At 37.7% G+C, this 20372-nt stretch overlaps 1 protein-coding gene across 4 annotated transcripts in view; it reads left to right on the forward strand.

The window, feature by feature from the left end:
• PER3 (period circadian regulator 3) overlaps positions 1–20372 on the forward strand; it is a 56673-nt gene that overhangs the window by 26857 nt on the left and 9444 nt on the right. For 3 of the 4 annotated variants that reach the window (XR_009221842.1, XM_058552803.1, XM_058552804.1), the window contains exons 13-18: positions 5463–5595; positions 6041–6165; positions 6416–6589; positions 14598–14843; positions 15272–15969; positions 17320–17431. Coding sequence is in view for 3 of the 4 variants with exons in the window: in XM_058552803.1 (XP_058408786.1) it covers positions 5463–5595; positions 6041–6165; positions 6416–6589; positions 14598–14843; positions 15272–15969; positions 17320–17431 (1488 nt within the window). In the remaining variant the exon portion in view is untranslated. The remainder of the gene's footprint in view (positions 1–5462; positions 5596–6040; positions 6166–6415; positions 6590–14597; positions 14844–15271; positions 15970–17319; positions 17432–20372) is intronic. The other variant, XM_058552805.1, reaches the window with a different exon arrangement.

A 20372-nucleotide genomic window follows, 5' to 3' on the forward strand; every position in this document is an offset into this window, starting at 1 on the left:
ATGAAGAAGAAATAGATAACTAGAATAGACTTATATGTATTATAGAAATTGAATTTGAAGTTAAAACCTTCCAACAAAGAACACTCCAGGCTCAGTGGCTTCACTGGAGAATTCCATCAAATATTTACGGAAATAATACCAGTTCTACGTAATCTTTTCTAGAATATAGAAGAGGAAGGGAAACTTCCAGACTCATTTTATGAACCCATTATTATCCTAATAACTAAAAAACAAGATAAAGACATTGCAAGAAAACTATAGACCAGTATCCCTCATTAACATATTTGTAAAATCCTCAATTATATGTTACAAATTAAACCCAGCAATGTATAAAAAGGACAAATATATCACAACCAAGTATGATTAATCTTAGGAATGCAAGGCTGGTTCAACATTTGAAAATCAATCACTTTTATTCACCATATTAGCAAAATAAAAAAGACAAACCATCTGATTATTTCAGTAGATGGAGGAAAAGCTTATGGTAAAATTCAACGTCAATGCATTATAAAAACCCTCAAAATTTAGAAATAGCAAAGGAATTTCATTAATGTAACAAGGAAAAGGCGTCTACTGAACACCTACAGCTAACATCATGTTTGGTGGTGAGAAAATGCTTTCACCCCAACTGTGAAAAGAAGTCAAGGCTGTCCACTCACCACTTCTTCTTAACATCAAACTGCAAGTCCTACACAGTGCAATAGGCAAGAAAAAAAAAGGCATACAAATTAGAAAGGAAGAAATAAAACTGTTTCTATTCACAGACGACATGATTGTCTACATAGAAAAATCCTGAAGAATCTACAAAAAAATCTCCTACTAATTTTAGCAAGGTCACAAGATACAAGTTCAGTATGTGAAATCAATTAAATTTCTGTGTCCTAACAAGGAATGATTGGAAACAGAAAATTTTAATAAAATACCAAAAACCTGAAATACTTAGATATAAATCTAACGAAATATGTAAAATATCCATATGTAGAAAACTACAAAACACTGATGAAAGAAAATTTTTTTTTAAAAAAAGAGTTAAGTAAATGGAAAGATGTATCATGGTCACAGTTTGTAATACTCAATACTGTTGAGATGTCATTTCTCCAATTTGATCTACACGTTCCAAGTAATTCCAGTTAACCTCTCAGCAGGATTTTTTTTTTTTGTAGATATCATCAAGCTGATCCCCAAATGTATATGGAAGGACAAAGGAACTAAAATAGCCAAAACAATTTTGAAAAAAACGATGTTGGAGGACTCACACTACATGATTTCAAAACTTATTATGAAGCTTCAGTAATTAAGACAGTGTGATATTGGTGAAAGGATGGGTCAGTGGAACAGATTAAAGAGTCCCAAAGTCTACCTGCACACATATAGTCAGTTGTTGACAGAGGGGCAAGGGCAAGTAAGTGGACAAATGATAGTCTTGCCAACAAATGATGCTGGATGATTGGGCATCCATACATGTAAAAAAGTGAACCGCAACACGTACCTCACCTGTTATACAAAAATTAATTCAAAATTGGTCATAGACCTAAATGTAAAACTTAAAACTACATTTTCTAGAAGAAAATATAGAAAATCTTTGTGATCTTGGGTTTGGCAAAGAGGTTTTAGATATGACATCAAAAGCATGATCCATAAAAGAAAAAAAATTGATAAATTGGAGTTTATCAAACTTAAAAACCCCTCATCTTTGAAATACCTTAGTAAGACATTGATAAGACAATGAAAATACAAAATATTTACAAAGCATATATATACAATAAAGAATTTATATCCATAATACATAAAGAACTCTCAAAATTCAACAATAAGAAGACAAACAACCCAATTAAAAAATGGTCAAGAGATCTGAACACTTTTCCAATGAAGCTGTATGGATGGCAAACAGCATATGAAACTATGCTCAAACTCATTAGTCATTAGGAAGTTAAAACCTCATGAGATTCCATCACACACCTATTAGAATGGCTAAAATTAAAAGAAAAAAACTGACAGTACTGAGTTCTGGCAAGAATGCAGAGTAACTAGAACTCTCGTATGTTGCTGAAGGTAACGTAAAATTGTACAGCCACTTGGGAAAGTTTGGCAGTTTCTTATAAAGTTGAACATACTCTTACTGTATGACTCAGCAGTTCATTCTTAGTTATTTATCTAAGTGAAATAAAAACTCAAGTTCACACAAAGAGCTGTCTGTGAGTGTTTATTACACTTTATTCACACCCACCAAAACCCAGAAACAATCTAGATGTCATTCAACAAGTGAATGGATTAACTGTGGCACATCCACTACTCAGCAATAAAGAGGAATGACCCTGATTCGTACAGCAATGTAGATGGATCTTAAATGCATTTTGCTAAGTGGAGAAAACCACAACCAAAAGATTACATATTGTATGATTGCATTCTGGAATGTGCTAGATCTGGAAAACAGATCAGTATTTGCTAAGGTTGGGGGATGAGTTGGTTACAAAGGGGGCAGCTCATTTGAGTGATGGAAATGTTATGTTTGTTACTCTGGTGGTGGATACACAACTTTGTGTGCATTTGTTAAAACCCATAGATCTGTACACCTCATCCCACTGCGGAACGTAGAGGGAACCCCCGGTTGATATGTAGGCTGTGACAAATAAATGTGACAGTATTACAAATGAATGATGTAAACGTCCTGGAGGGAGTCAGGAAAGAAGCTAGGTAGCTTTGGAAATCAGTATTTTAACTGGATACCCTTTGACAAAATACAAAATATCAGTGTACACAAGCACTTGTGTACATTGCAATCAAGTTGATAAACTTGTTTCTCACCAGAGTGAGGGCTAGCAATTCTCCAGCCACCAGTGAGGGCTAGCAATTCTGCAGCCGCTTTATCTGTGTAGTAGGACTGAACAAATCAGCATTTACGTTATAGAAAACAGTAACCAGACTCCTCACTGTCAGAGAAAGAAGTTACAGGTAAGCAAAGAGGAAATGCTGGAATGCACTCTGTGGTGCAGGGTTGGGGTTCAAGGTATGAGCATAAACTCGTGCCTTTTTGTTTAATGGATGGATGAACGGGTGGACGGACAGACAAAGGTCAGCATATGTACATATATTACTAGTTTTGTCCATTGAGAGGACCTACAGGGAGGGACACATTTAGCAATGAGCACACCTAGCACCTAGGTCTTGGTTTCTAAATGTGCTTTTCCAATAAAAGAAACCAGACAGTAAGGAAGTGGCTCAAGAAAAAAAACAGAGAGGATGGCATGTCAGAGGGACACAGGAGACTACTCTGGGAGAGCATCCAATGGTCAAAACTGGAATAATTTGAGCAACAAAGTAAATAATCATAGTATTGGATTATAACCCAACAAATAAATACCCATGGGTCCATACCAATAAATAAATAATTGGATGAATAAATAAAAGGTAAAGGGGAGAAGGAAAACTCTTTCTACCAGGAAGAGTTTGATTAATAAATGTGAAAGGAATAAAGAAAATAGAAAACTGCTATTAGAATTCCACAGTAATCAGTATGCTGTACATCTTAAACTTATATACTGCTGTATGTCAATTATATCTCAGTAAAACTGAAAGAGGAAAAAAAAAAGGGATTCCACAGTAATAATTGCTGCAGGAGTATCCTTCCATGAATGCCAAAATTAGATGAAAGTTTTTTTTTTGTTTTTTTCTTCCCCAAAACCCCAGTGCATAGTTGTATATCTTAGTTGTAAGTCCTTCTAGTTCTTCTATGTGAGCCGCCGCCACAGCATGGCAACTGACAGATGAGTGGTGTGGTTCTGCAACCAGGAAACGAACCCAGGCCACTGAAGTGGCGAAAGTGCCGAACTTTAACCACTAGGCCATTGGGGCTGGCTAGAAAGGTTTTTTCAATTGTAATTTTATATATGTATAAAATTAACCATTTTTAAGTGTACAGTTTGGTGGCATTAAGTACATTCACATTGTTATACAACCAGTAAGGAAAGTATAAGTGAAACAGAATGTTTGCATGGTCTCCAAGTATTCCTCCAAAGCATTTATTATTTACATTATTTCTTACACTGTAAAATAGTAACTTTACATAGGAGAAACCTGGCAGACTCCACCCGAACCAATGATCAAGGTTAATACACCAATAATAAAACATACCAATATCATATACCTCCTGGTATGACACCCTAGGAAGGGTACCTCTGTGGTCATCTTCCCCAAGATGCATAACCTCGTCCTAATTGTGAGAAAACGTCAGAGAAACTCAAAACTGTTGAGATGATGAAAGACAGGGAAAGGCTAAGGAGACATGGACAACTAAGTTCAGTGAGAGATCTTGGATTGGATTCTGGAGCAGAAAAATGACATTTGATGGAAAACAGGGTGAAATGCTAATAGCCTGTCCATCAGTTAGTATGTACCACTGTTGATTTCTCAGTTTTGTTCGTTTTGTTGCGGTTATATAAGATGTTACATTAATGGAAGCTGGGTGAAGGGTATACTGGGAATTCTGTACGATTTTTGTAACCCTCTTGAAGTTTAGATTATTTAAAAATCAAAATTAAAAAAGTTAATGAGTGAAAGTTAAGCATTTTTCCATAATTCCATCTGAAAATAGAGAAGCCTCTTCAAGCAGCTAACGTGACCTTTATTAATAACAGCAACGGTAGCTAACATTTCTCCCTCAACCTCTCACCAGTGTTTGACATAGTTAGTTACTCCTTCCTTGACAGAGTTCCTGTTCCTGGTGCCCATGGCCCCATACTCTGCAGGATCTCGCTTACCTTTCTGGATGCACTTTTTCAGTCTCCTTTACTGGCTCCTTCTTCTCTACAGAAATTTTAAGTCCTTCACTGCTCCAGCCTGAGACCTTTTTTCTTCTTTCTAGACCACTGCTATTCGATTTGGTGGCCACTAACCACATTCTGTGGTTTAAATTCAAATTAATTACAAATAAATAAAATTTAAAATTTAGCTCCTTGGTTCCTCTAACCACCTTTCAAGTGCTTAACTGCTCTGTGTGGTGTTAGAGGCTGCTGTGTTGGACAGCACAGATGAAGACCAGTTCTGTCACCATGGAAAGTGGTGTGGGACACAGGTTGAACACCGGCAGTGCTCTGCACGTTACATTGCAACAAAAGGAGCACACAGCGTCTGGTCACCACCTCCTAGTGCTGACAGGATCCATCAGTTACAGACAGTGTTGGCTCTGCGTTGTCAACTTCCTCTCAACCTTTCACCTAATAGTTTTATTCCTTGAAAATCTTTGCCTGAAACATTTGTTTAACTCCTTTTTAAAAAAAATACAAATGTAATCATTCCATGTGAGTATCTTTCTGTATCACGCATTTAGATCTGAGCTCATTTTAATAGCTGCATAATCTGTTGAATGTATATATTATAAAGTACCATGATTTAATTTTGCTGAATAAGTACATCTTCTTAAGTATATGATAATTTTAATTGCACATCCTTTCGTTCTCTTTCAGGTGAGCAGAAGGCCTTTTCTTCCTTCCAGACACTGAAAAATAATAGCAAGTACAGTGAGTCTTGTGAGGATTTGAGAAAAGATCAGCATAGCCCATCCTATCAGCAGATCAACTGTATTGATAGTGTTATCAGGTATGAGACACAAGTTTTGACAACATGTTAGTTTTTCCAAAAGCGTACATTGTCACTGTGGAGCCTTCATATCATTTTTACTGGCCTTTCTATCTTGATTTTTCCCTGTAAGTCAGTAGATATTTATGGAGTGCCTACTACATACAGTTCAAAATATACTGAACATTCTAGGGGATGCCTCCTTTCTTGAAGCAGCTGTAGTACAGTTGACAAGATAAGACCTACTCTTGTCAACATTAAATAATGCAAGATTTGAAGATCAATTCAAGACCATAATAAAAGAGATGTTACAATGCAGTGATTCAGGCTGGAATGGTCAGGGAAGACTTCATCAAAGAAGGAAGAACAAAGTACCCCAAGCAGAAGTGGTGTGAGAAAAGCAGAAAGGTGCGAAATGGCCACGTCAGGACAGGTGGGAATATGTGACCTGATTATGTTGTTGCAGATACCTGAAGAGCTACAACATTCCAGCTCTGAAAAGAAAGTGTATATCCTGTACAAACACAGCTTCTTCGTCCTCAGAGGAAGACAGACAAAACCACACGGCAGATGATGTCCAAGCATTGCAAGGTAACAGGAATGCCCTTCACGGTTAGACAAAAGGAAAGATTACAGAGCCACTCCTTTCTCTCTGTCTCTCTTTAATTTTTTGTCTATAATTATTTCACAGTAATCACAAATAATCCTAGTTTCATATTGCCTCTTTATGGCCAGTAGGTTTTAATTTTCCAGTTATAAATGTCTATAAACTGTGAGTGTTGAATATAAATTTCCTGCTGGGGATTTTTCTTTTCACTGTCAGTTTCTCTTATATCACCAGCTGTTTCTCAGATCCCAGCCATACCTAAATCGGAAATGCCCACTGATGGACAGTCCATGGACGCTGAAGCAGGAGCTCCCCGGACCCTGTCCACGGCAGCACTGAGCCTGGGTTCTGGCATCAGCCAGTGCAGTTACAGCAGCACCATTGTTCACTTCCCGCCCCCGGAGTCAGGTACCACGTTTACCATTTACTTTAAAATACGCTCACCATTAAATATGCTGTTGTGAGAAAACAAAAGTCATTAATATTATTTACATAGTTATAACTTCTAAATTACAAATACTTTTTCCTTTAATTCAGTTAGAGGATTTTGGAAATATCATATTTATGTTGGTTACATATTTTGGACTGTATTTCTTAGTTATGTCGTTTGTCCATCAGATCAGCTGACACAGCTGACTTAGGGCAGCAGTACCTAGTATGTGGGAGGAAGCCCTCGATCAGTCTTAGCCAGTATTAGTGCAGTTACTGAGGGGACTGCTTCAGGTCACTTTGTTGCTGACCTTGAAATAAGGTATCTGTCAAACTTTGACCACAGTTGTGATTCATGAGATCATGAATCACACACAACACAACTTAGAGAACACAACAAAAATCATTCAGATTTTTGTATTGATCTGATAACAACGAGTATGTTTAAAACTCTCTTCCTTTAACAGCATAATGACTTGGTATATATTATTCTGATGTCTTCTTTTTATTCCTTTTTACTGCCTCCTATCCTTTTGACTTTTTCATTACTCATCATGATTTGTTGGATGAAGAAATGGTGACAAATGTGTTAAATCAGGTTTTCGGATTATCTAATTTATCTTCGCTAGCCTTCAGTGGTCTGTTAGTTAACATGTGTTGAGCTGTTACTGCGCACCGTTCCCTGTCCTTAGTTCTTCATAGGAATTAACTCATTTAAACCTCACAACCACCCTTTGAGTTGGAGAGGGTAGTGTTGGCAGGTGGGCTGTGGATTGGTGGGAAAAGACCGGACACACAACTGTTGTGAGATTAGATTATGTTTCTAATTAACCAGAGATGGAGTTTTATTGGAACTGAGCTAGTCACTCAGGACAGGAGCAGATGCGTATTTTTTAGTGTACTAAAAATATTACTTTTCTTAATATTTTGGATTCCTGTGTGGGCATGAGGCTGCCAGTGACACAGCCCATGCAAGGTAGGGTCTCACCCAATCAGGAAAGCTCTTTTTTTGACTAGCCACTAAGCTTTTCATACTCTGGTCTTATATTACTATTTTGAAAGAACTTATGCTAAAATCTATATGCTTTAATTTAAAGAATATTTGCTGGTAATCATTTCTTCAGATCTTAAACTAGTCTCAGCATCTGCAAGGCCACATCTTTATTCCAAGGAGAGAAAGCAGAATTAGCCCAGATGTTCTTTAACTGTATCTCTGTCTTCTGCTTTTTGGAAAGCCCATATTCCTGCAGTTTACACTCTAACTCTAATAATGAGTTGGGTCTAAGAACCATGACCACAAATGCATTTTACACCTGAAAGTTATTATCTCCTTTTTATATATTGGAACAATTAAGGCACAAACAGGTTAAGTAACTGAACTTGCCCAAAGTCACAGCAAACGAGTGGCAGGGACTCAAACGTCAACAATTAGTCTTCAGAAACCATTGCAATTACAGATGTTTTTGAACCTATAGCAGAGTCTAATTAAGGTGGAGTGTGAGATACAAAGATTGGCTAAAAAGCCAAGAAATAAATTAAAACGTAATTTTTAAGAATACTCAATCCAAAAGGGCAGGAAAGGAGGAATAGGGCAACTACAGCAACAACTAAAAAACGGGGAACATATCAAACTGATAAAATAACAGCTCTAAACCCAACTGTATCAATAATTACATAAAGTAGACTAAACACTCAAATTAAAAGGCAGAAATGGTCAGAACAGATAAAAAAATCACGACCCAACTATATGCTCTCTGCAAAGTACAATTGAAATATAAATTCAGGGCCAGCCCCATGGCTTAGCGGTTAAGTGTGCACACTCCGCTACTGGCGGCCCGGGTTCGGATCCCGGGCGCGCACCAGCGCACCGCTTGTCTGGCCATGCTGAGGCCGCGTCCCACATACAGCAACTAGAAGGATGTGCAACTATGACATACAACTATCTACTGGGGCTTTGGGGGGAAAAAAAGGAGGAAGATTGGCAATGGATGTTAGCTCAGAGCTGGTGTTCCTCAGCAAAAAGAGGAGGATTAGCATGGATGTTAGCTCAGGGCTGGTCTTCCTCACAAAAAAAAAAAAGAAAAGAAATATAAATTCACAAGTGGGTTGAGAATAAATGGATGAGAAGGATGCACAACCAAACAACAGTGTGAGAAGGCTGGAGCACCTGTGTTAGTAAAATAGACTTCGAGACAGAGTCTGACCAGAGACGTTTCCTAATAACACAGTCAGTTCATTAGGAGGCCTAACAACTGTAAATGTATATTCCCTACTTACAGAACTTCAAAGATATGAAGCAAAAATGGAAAGAGTTAAAGAGAGAAATAGACTTTCCATAATCATAGTTGAGGAAGTTAACACCCCCTCTTTGCAACTGATAAGACATCTAACAAAAGGTGAGTGAAGAAATAGATGATCTGAACAGTGCTGTCAGCTACCGTGATCTAATTGACGCTTAGAGAACACAACACCCAAGCGCTGCGTAATCCACATTCTTCTCAAGTGTGCACAGTGTGTGCACTGAGAAAGTGTGTCGGGCTGTAATATCAATATCAAGTTTAAAATAATTGATGTGGTACAAACTATGCTCTTTGGCTGGAGTTAATTCAATTAGAAATCAATAAAAATAAGATGTTTAAACCCAAACACTTAGAAATTAAACAACATATTTCTGAATAATCCATGAGTCGAAGAAATCACAAAGAATATTAGAGAATATTTCAAAATCAATGATAATGAAAGTACAGCATACCAGAATTTTTGGGATGCATTTAAAATGGGGCTTATGAGGAGATTAATGAATTTAAATGCTAATAGTAGATAAGAAATATCTCAAATATTAATCTAAAGTTCCAGTTTAAGAAGCTAGCAAAAAAGAGCAAAGGAAACCCAGGTAGAAGGAAAGAAATAATAAAGATAAAAGCAGAGATCAACCAAATAGAAAACAGTAGAGAAAATTAAAGCTGAAAGTTGGTTCTCTGAAAAGATGAACAAAATTGATGAACCCTTTATGCCAGTACCACACCGTGTTGATTCCTGTAGTTTTGTAGTAAGTCTTGAAATCAGGTAGTGCAAATCATCCAACTTTGTTCTTTTTCAAGATTGCTTTGAATATGCTGAGTATTTTATCCATATAAATTGTAGGATCAGTTGCTCAGTGTCTTTTTTAAAAAATTCCTGCAGGGACTGTCATTGGGATTGTATTGAATCTGTACGTCAATTTGGGAAGAACTGATATCTCAAAAATATGGAGTCCTCCAATCCTTGAACCTGGTATATCTATCCATTTATTTAGGTGTTCTTTAGTTTCTCACAGCAATATCTTGTAGTTTTCAGCGTATAGATCTTGCGTGTCTTTTGCCAGTTTTATCCCTGAGTATTTCACATTATAAATAGGATTGTTTTTTGGTGTCAATTTCCAATTGTTGCTAGTATATAGAAATATAATTGACTCTTGTATGTTAATCTTTTTCTACAGCCTTGCTAAACTCGCATACTAGTTCTAGTAACTTTGTAGATGCCGTAGAATTTTCTACATGTACAATCATGTGTGTGAAAGTCAGTATTATTGCTTCCTTTCCAATATGGATCTTTTTTATCTGTTTTTCGTCTTATTAAACTGACTAGAGTCTCCAATAAACATTGAATAAAAGTTGTAAGAGCAGCTATATCCTTGTGTTTTTCCTGATCTTGGAGAGAAAACATTAATTATGTTAGTTCTGGGTTTTTCGTAGATACCCTTTATCAAATTGAAGAAGTTCCATTCCTGTCTAATCCTAATTTCCTGAGAATTTTTTTAAAATCAGAAATGGACATTGGATTTTGTCAGATCTCTCTGCATCTATTGAGATAATCATAATATTTTTCTTTTTTGGTTTCTTTTTCAGTTTGTTAATATGATGAATTACATTTGACTTCTAAATGTTTAAATATGTTCGCATTCCTGGGATAAACCCCCCTTGGTCATAATGTATTATTATGACCATTATCCTTTTTATATATTGAATTCATTTTGCTAAAATTTTCATAAGAATTTGTAGATCTGTGTTTATGAGGGTATTGGTGTGTGGCTTTGTCTGTTTTTTAATGGCTTGGTCTGGTTTTGGTATCAGGTTAATCCTGGCCTCAGAGCATGAGTTGGGAAGTGTTTTCTCCTCTCCAAGTTTCTAGAAGAGTTTATGTAGAGTTGGTGTTATTTCCTCCTTAAATATTTGCTCGAATTTACTGGTGAAGCTATCTGGGCTTAGAGTTTTCTTGGTGGTGAAGTTTTTAACGACAAATTTAATTTCTTTAATAGATATGGGGCTAGTCAGGCTTTCTACTTCTTGTCTAGTGAACTTTGTTAGTTTGTATCTTTCAAAGGATTGGTCTCTGTTGTCCAAGTTGTCAAATGTATTGGAATCAAGTTGTTCATAATGCTCCCTTATTCTTTTGATATCTGTAGGATCTCTAGTGATGTTCCCTCTGTCCTTTCTGAAATTGGTAACTGTGTCTTCTATTTTTTTCCTGATCAGTCTGGCAGAGTTTGGTCAATTTTATTGCTCTTTTCAAAGAATCAGCTTCTAATTTCATTGATTTTTCTCTATTATTTTTCTGCTTTCTACTTCGCTAATTTCTACTCTGATCTTTATTTTCTGCCTTCTGCTTACTTTTGTTTTATCTTGCTCTTCTTTTTCCAGTTTCTTAAGATGGAAGCTGAAGTCATTGATTTCAGACATTTTTCTTTCTTAATAGATTTTAATATAAATTTTCCTATTACCCTTAGCTGCATCCCACACTTTTTAATATATTGTGTTTCATTTTCATCGTTTTCAAATACTGCCTAATATTCCTTTTGGTATCTTCTTTGAAATCATTTATGTTATCGTATATCTACATATATCTTATGATATATTATTTAATTACCATATATTTGGATATTTTCCCGACTTTGTTATGTTATTGATTTCTAATTTAATCCCATTGTGGTCAGAGAAAATAAAATTCTTTTACATTTATTGAGACCTGATTTATGGTCTGTAAAATGGTCTTTTCTTAGTAAATGTTCTGTATGTGCTTGAAAAAGATGTTTATTCTGCTGCTGTTGGGTTGAATGTCTTATCGGTGTAAATTAGGTCAGGTTGGTTGATAGTCTGTTGAAGTCTTCTCTGTCTTTACTAATTTGCTGAGTACTTGTCCTACCTCAAGATGAGTATCGACTCTCTGACCGTACTTGCGTCTTTGTCCATTTGTCTTTGTGGTTTTATGGGTTTTTGCTTCATGCATTTTGAAGCAATATTTTGTGCATAAATGATTAGGATTGTTATGTTCTCTTGATGAATCACTCTTTTATCATTTTCAAATGATATTCTTTATCCCTTGTATATTCTTTGCTCTAAAATACTCTTTGTCTTATATTAAAATATTCACTCCAGTTTTTTTGAATTAGTGTTACTATGTTATATCTTTTTCCAACCTCTTACTTTTAGCCTATGTATGTCTTTATATTTAGAGTGGGCTCCATTTTAGTGGTTGCTTTAGAGTTTATGGTATATAGATTTAATTTTTCACAGTCTACCTTCTAGAGATATTATGCCATTTCCTGTGTGGCATAAAAACCTTGCAATACCATACTTCCATTTCCCCCCTCTGGCCTTTGTAGGTTGGCATATATTGTACTTCTACATATAAGTCCCACAATACATTGTTATTATTCTTGTTTCAGTAGTTATTATCTTTTAAAGAGATTTAAATATTTATCCACGTAGTTGTCTCTTCCACTGCTTTTCATTCCCTTATGTAGATCCATCTGGTATCATTCTCCTTCTGCCTGAAGAAGTTCCTTTCCTGTCTCTTATAGTATGGGTCTACTGGTGATGAATTCTTTCAGTTTTTGTATGTCTGAAAATGTCTTTATTTCACCTTCATGTTTTAAAGGTATTGTAGCAGAGTATAGAATTCTAGGTTGACAGTCTTATCTGTCAGAGCTTCAAAGGTGTGTGGCTCCACTGTCGGCTCATTTGCATTGTTTCTGACAAGAAATCTGCTGTCCTCCTTTATGTTTGTGAGCAGGTCTTCTCTCTGGCAGCTGGTAAGACTGTCTCGTTGTCACTGATTTGAACAATTTGATTATGATGTGCCAAGGTGTAGTGTTCATGTTTCTTGTGCTTGGAGTTCAGTGAGCTTTTTGGATTTGTAGGTTTACAGTTTCCATCAAATCAGAAAATTTTCTTCCCTTATTTTTTCAAATATTTTTTCTGTCTCCCTTCTGTCTCTTCTTTTTCTGGGGCTCCAATTATATGTATATAGGTTGCTTGAACAGTCCACTGGTGCTTTGTTTATTTTTTTTCCTCTAAGTTTCATTTTGGATAGTCTCTATTGCTGTGTCTTCAAGTTCACTAATATTTTCTATTGCAATATCTAATCTGTTGTTATTTCCATTTGATGTATGGTCCATCTCACATATTGTAGTTTTCATTTCTAGAAGTTCTATTTGGGTCTTTTTTTCCATCTTCCATATCTCTATCTAGCATTTTTAATCTTCCCTCTAGCCATATGGAATACAATATAATAACTGTTAATGTCCCTATCTGCTAATTCTACCATCTCTGCCAGCCCTGGGTTGGTTTTGCTTGGTTAATTTTTTTCTTTATTATGGGTTGTATTTTCCTGCTTCTTTGCATGCCTGGTAATTTTTGATTGGATGCCAGGTGTTGTGAGTGGGTGCTGAATATTTTTGTATTCCTGTAAATATTGTTGAGCTTTATTCTGGGACCCAGTTAAGTTACATGGAAACAGATTGATCCTTTCAGACTTTGCTTTTAAGATTTTGGGTGCAGGACTAGAGCAGTGTGTGTGTAGCGTAGGCATAATTATTCTCTGCTGCTGAGCAAGATCCTTCTGAGAACTCTGCCCAATGCCCCACAAACCAGGAGACTTTCTAGCCTGGCTGACAGGAACAAGCACTGTTCCCTACCTGTGAGAGCGTCAGTGTTGTTCCCTCTGATCCTTTCAGGTGGGTTTTTCCTCACACCAATGCACTAGCGAACACACGGGGGTTCTGTGCAGCTCTTGGGGTCCTCTGTCCATGCAGCTCTCCTCTCCAGCACTCATCCCTAAAGACTCCAGCCGCCTTGGTCTCCCCAGGCTCTCAGCTCTGACTTCACTCGGGGAGCTCACCAGGCTCCACCTGGTGTCCCTACCTTGCTCCTTGGAAGCCCCTCAAGGCAGTGAACTGGGGCAGTCCAAGGGCTCACCTTGTTTGTTTTCTGACCCTCAGGAGTCACTCTCCTTCGTTACCTGATGTTCAGTTTCTTGAAACTTATTGTTTCGTGTGTTTTGTCCATTTTTTTAGTTGTTTCAGTCAGGAAGGTAAATCTAGTTCTTTTTACTCCATCTTGGCTAGAATCAGAGGTCCCGTGTCTGCTGTGCTGATTTGACTAATCAGGGCCTACTCTGACGTGGAGTGGGGCCAACCCACCAAACCACCTGATACTGCCCAGCAGGAGAAAGGGTGGAGGGGATGGTGGGGAACTCACTAGGGATCACCAAAAATCTTCTGCACTTGGAAGAAGTAATTTTTTAGGGCTGGTGATATGTGATATGGTGTCTTCTCATGATGCTGGGCCATGGCAGCGGGCTGCAGCTCCCGGCCAGCCCTGCGATCACAAGGGTGAGCAATCAACACTTACAACCACTCTGTACCCAGACAGCATTCTGTTCCCTTTCAGTACAGTATTCAATAAATTACAAGATATGCCACACTTTATTATATAATAGGCTTTGTGTGATGATTTCGCCCGGCCATAGGCTGATGTATGTGTTCTGAACACATGTAAGGTAGGCGAGGCTAAGCTGTGATATTGAGTAGGTTAGGTGTATTCAGGACATTTTTGACTTAAACCCACCATAAGTTGAAAATATTGTTATTGGGACATAACCCCATCATAAGTTGAGGAAGATCTGTAATGTTAGGAATTAAAATTAAATCTGCCTTCTTCCACTTCAGCAGAAGTGACTCCCGCAGAGGATCACACCCGAGCCTCTGAGCCCTGGACTCTAAGCAAACACCCAGCTCCACCGACCTCAGAGGAGCTTAAACACGTAGGGCTCACTAAGGCTGTGCTGTCAGCCCACACGCGGAAGGAGGAGCAGAATTACGTCGGTAAATTCCGGGAGAAGATGCTGTCATTGCCCTACAGCTCCTATCTTCAGCAAGGAAGTAGAAGCAAAGCTGAATATTCATATGTTCAAGGTAGCTAAATTTTTTAAATATAATCCATTTATCTAGAGAGCCGTCAGTTTTATAAATCGTATGTAAGTACTGGGAGAGGTGGAGTGAAGAGTAGGAGTTTAGCTTGTAAGAAATTGATTGAGAGAGGCTTAAATAAGTTTATATCAGCAGTTTGTTGTCTGGGATCTTTCTTAGATCCTGGATCTGAGAAGCTGATTTTGTAAGATTCACTGAGAGATGCTGAAATAAGTTTATTTTATAGCAACAGCTTTTATCCAGGATCATGTTCATCTTTTTAGTTACTTTTCGCCATCCCTGTAGTAGACATAGTTACTATTGGCAAACGTTAGTTCGTTTGTAATCTACTTATAATAACCTGTAAATGGCGTCTCTCCCTTCTTTTTTGGGGTTTAGTTTTCCATTATATGCCTCCCTCTTTATCCTTTCAGGAGATTCCGCTTCCAAGCAGAGCAGGTCAGCTGGTTTCCGGAAGGGGATGCACAAGCGGAAGAAGCGCCCTGTGCCATCAGACAGCAGGAGCTCTAAGGGCACCTCCCATCCCCACTTTAGGGGAGAGGTCCGGAACGTACAGCCCTGGTTCCCTGCCCCTGCCTCCTCTCCTCACGCCTCTGGCCTGTCCTTCCCGGCTGCAGTGATGGTTCCCAGCCAGGCCCCTTATCTTGTACCAGCTTTTCCCCTCCCAACCGTGAGCCCTCAGGGAAAAGAACACACAGCCTCGGTCACTGCAGTGCAGTGTCCGCCTGAGCCGCTCCTATCCAATGGCTTGCAGTCTCTTCCAGCTCTCCCGCCTCCTTACTTAGACACTTTTATGACCATTTTCCTGCGTGACCCCCTTATGTGTCCTCTGTTGTCACCATCACTCTCCCCATATCCATTTTTGGGAGCAACAGGCTCTTCTGAAATACCACCGTTGGTATCAGCAGTGGCTCCAAACCTGGAACCACCATCTTCAGTCATCGACCAAAGGAGAGGCGAGGAGAAGTGGGAGACACAGAGTGGAGAGCACCGGTTCACTAGCTCGAGAAGCAGCTCACCGCTGCAGCTGACCTTACTTCAGGAAGACCCGCCCAGGTCCTGGGAGTCTTCAGACCAGATGAGAGGGGATGTTTGCCCAGAAGCTGAGTATGTAAGTGATGCTAACTTGCAACACGAGAGTGAGAAAGTACATGTGGTCCTCTTGTTGAAATTGAGGGTCTTGCTCTGGGGCTTAACACTGAAGGCCTAGGTGGAACATCAGCATTGCAGCTGTGCTAAGACAGAAAGCTTGTTCTGCAGAAACATGCAGTGTATCTGACTCCATTTGAAAAGTGGGAATGAAGGAATCTGCCATGTCCTGGTTTTTTAGGTATTTTGTGAGGCTTTTCCCAAAGTGCTATCTTTCAACTTTTCTATGTGGACTGGGTTTTCCCCCTATAAAATTTGTTATCTAGGTATTAAACTTAACATGTTCATTGCCTATAAAATGTATTTTCTTACAACTGAGGTTATGGTCTGGTAAGACAGGAATAAACCATACCAACAAGACGAGAATTTAGCAATTTTACTTTTTCAGACATAGTTTTAGGACAACAGGTATGTATGGAGAGGAGAGGAGCCACTTATGTCATTATTTATCAGTAAAGTAGGCAGTTTATAGTTTCACACTTATACATGTCATTTTCAAAAGTGAAAATTTTGAGGTCAGTTTACTTTAACCTTTTATCCCTTTACCTAAAAAGACATTCTCAGATTTATTTATCAGGTTAAACTTGGGAATATGCTGTCCTATATTTAGGTGTAGGATCTGAGACAGTGTGAATATTTACACAAAGTTTTTCTTCAGTCTTCCCTTCAAGATATAATACCCTTTTTAATAGATGTTCAAAATCTGATGATCCAAATCAAGAAAGTCTGCTCAATTTTGAAAACCTGATATTTGTGCACTTGCTAGAAATCTAATGCGAGGCAATGGGTCCCAGTGAGCAAATCCTGGACCGTGGGGTGAGACATACATTCAAGTCCCGCTCTGTCACTTGGTGGGGTGGGGGGGTGTGTGGCTTAGACAAATACTTAACCTTTCTTTCTTTTGTTTCCTTGTTTGAAAAATGGAAAGATTGATACTTCACACTCATTCTGAGGATTAAATCAAGTAGTATTTATGTAGTCCTCCTCCCCATGCAGGATAAGCTCAGGGAGTGGGAACTCTGTCTGTTTACTATTATATTCCTAGTGTTTGGAACAGTGCTCAAAACATGTAGAATGTTCAAGATATGTTTTCTGAATGACAAAAAATAATAAGCACGTACCTGTGTGGTGCCTGGAATGTAGTGGGTGCTCAAAAAACAGTAGTGTCTTTGATGTTATGTACAAGGGGACTCTGACCACATTCCTGGGGACTATATGTGTACATTTTTTCTGTTTAATGCGTGGAGTTGAAATCTGCCAGTTATTTTGTAATGTGAGATGTTAAAATCTGCTCTTGTGTCCTTACTTGCAGCAGTGTGTTACAGGCGACAGTGGGAACAGGAGCAGTCGTTTTCCCGCCAGTGAACCGTCCATGGTGTTACTTCCCCAGGAGTCTCCGCCTGGAACTAGTTCTGCAGCATCAGGTAGTGGATCAAAATAACCCACTCTTCAAATTCTGTTGCCAGAGATTACTGTGTAATGGGCTATCTGGTTTGGGCACTAGTGTGGAAGTAAAGTTTTTTTTTTTCTTTTTTCTTTTTGAAAGCTTTATTGAGATATATTTACATACAGTAAAATTCGCCACATTTGTGTGTACAAACCAAGAATTCTGACAAACATATACATTAGTGTGACCACCACCACAATCACCATGTGGAACGTTTCCATCACCCAGAAAAGTTCTTCCGTGACCCTTTGCAGTCAGTCACCTGCCATGATCCTCCAGCTCCAGGCAGCCACTGATTTGGTTTCTATCACTAGTTTTGTGTTTTCTATAATGTCATATAAAGTGAATCATTCCATGTGCAGTCTTTAGTGTCAGGAGTGTTTGAGTTAGCATAGTGCTATTGAGAGTCCTCCTTCCTATGTGTATCAGTGGGTTGTTCCTTTATATTGCTGACTAGAATTACACTGTATGGATATCCATTCACCAGTTGATGGTTATTCGTTGTTTACAGTTTGAGGCTGTTATGAATAATGATGCTGTGAACATCGAGTCTGAATCTTTTTGGACATATGTTTTCTTTTCTCTTGGATAAATACCTAGGAATGAAATTGCTAGGTCATATGGAAAGTGTGTGGTAAACTTTATAAGAAACTGCCAAACTGTTTTCCGAAGTGGCTGGACCATTTTGCATTCCTATCAGCAGTGTATGAGAGCTCCAATTTGCAAACACATCCTGGCCAACCCTGGGTATTGTCCATCATTTAAATTTTAGCCATTCCAGTGGGTATGTCATGATACCTCATTGTGGTTTTAATTTGCATTTGCCTGTTGGCTAATGGTGTTGAGTATCTTTTAATGTAGTTATTTGCCATCTATGTGTTCAAATCTCTTGCCCATTTTTTTTTTTTGCAGGGGGAGTTTTTTAGTTTCTTATTGAGTAGTAAGAGTTCTGTATGTATTCTGGATACAAGTCCTTTATCAGATACTTGTTTTGCAAAAATTTCCTCCCTGTGTGTGGCCTACCTTTTCATTTTATTATCTTTTATTTTTATCTTCATTTTGAAGAACAGATGTTTTTTAATTTTGATGAAGTTGTTTGTTGATTTTTTTCTTTTATAGGTTGTACTCTTGTGCCCTTTTTTAGAAATCTTCGCCAAACCAGAAGTCACTAAGATAGTCTCCTGTTTCTCTTGGAATTTTTTTAAGGTTTAGCTTTTATAGCTAGGTCTGTGATCCATTTTTAGTTAATTTTTATATGTGGTTTAAAGTAAGGGCCGATACATTTCCTTTGCACATGGATGTCCAGTTGTTCCTGCCCCATTTTGTTGAAAAAACTAATCTTTCCCCCACTGAATTACCTTGGCACCTTTGTTGAAAATAAATTGGCCATATATGTTTGGGTCTGTTTGCAGACTCTTTTCTGTTCTATTTATCTTTATGGCTAGCTTTAGGGTAATACCACAGTCCTTTGAGTAATGTAGCTTTCAAGAAAGTCTTGCAATCTGGTAGATTAAGTTCTCCAGCTTTATGCTTCTTTTCAAAATACTTTTGGATATTGTAGGTCCTTCATCCATATAAATTGTAGAATCAGTTTCTTAGTTTCTACAGAAAAGCCTGCTGGGATTTTGATTGACGTTGTTTGGAATCTATAGACCAGTGTGGGAAGAATTATCACGCTAACAGTATGGAGTGTTCTGATCCACGAGCTTGATATAGTTCTCTTTTTATGTAGGTCTTTAATTTTTCTCTACAATGTTTTGTAGTTTTCCCTGTGGAGGTCTTACATGTATTTTGCTAAATTTATCCCTAAAGAGTTCACATTTTTTGATGCTACTGTAAATGGCATTTTAAAATTTCAATTTCTGGTTGTTTGTTGTTAACATTTAAAATCCAATCAGATTTTGTATTTTGAGCTTGTATTCTGCAATCTTGCTAAAACTCATTTATTAGTTGTAGTAACTCTTATAGATTCTTGAGGACTTTTCTAAATAGACAATCTCATTGTCTTGCAAATATAGTTTTACTTCTTCCTCTCTGATCTGTATGCATTTATTTATTTGTCTTGCTGTATTGGACTGGCCGGGGCCCCCCCAGTGCAGTGCTGAACAGACAGTCTTGCCTTGCTCACAATCTTAGGGGGAAAGCAGCCACAGTTTCACCATTAAGTATGACGTTAAATGTAGGTTTTCCTTAAATGCCTTTTGTCAGTAAGATTGAGGAAGTTCCTTTCTACTGTTTTTTCCACATCTTTTTCCGAGATGCTTTTTCTGCATCTACTGAAATAACCATATGATTTTTCTTCCATATTTTGTTAATATGGTGAATTACATTAATGAACTTTCAGATATTAAATTAACCTTGTACTCGGTCATGCTGTCTTACCCTTTTTATATAGTGCTGGATTCTGTGTCCTAATACTTTGGTAAGGATTATTGTATCTATTATGAGAAACATTGGTCTATTGTTTTCTTTTCTTGTAATATCTTTGTCTGGTTTTGGTATCAGGGTAATACTGGCCTAAAAAAATGAGTTGGGAACTGTTCCTTCCTCTTCTGTTTTCTGAAAGAGTTTGTATTAAATTGATATTATATCTTCTTGTGTGTTTGGTAGAATTCACCACTGAAGCTGTCTGGGCCTGAAGTTTTCTTTGTGAGATGATTTTCAACAACAGTTTAATTTATTTTATAGATGGGTCTGCTCATTTTATCTGTTACTTCTTGAGTGATCTTTGGTAATTTGTATCTTTCAAGGAGTTTGTCCATTTGATCTCAGTTGTCAAATTTATTGGCATAAAGTTATATTCCCTTATCCTTTTAATGTCATAATTTATGGAATTTATAAGAATTTATAGAACATATATCTTACAGCTGATATTAACAATCTTTTGCTGATCATTCTGGCTGTATGTTTGCCAATTT

The sequence above is a fragment of the Diceros bicornis genome, chromosome 13 (genome assembly GCF_020826845.1).
Source record: "Diceros bicornis minor isolate mBicDic1 chromosome 13, mDicBic1.mat.cur, whole genome shotgun sequence".
NCBI classification, from domain to species: domain Eukaryota; kingdom Metazoa; phylum Chordata; class Mammalia; order Perissodactyla; family Rhinocerotidae; genus Diceros; species Diceros bicornis.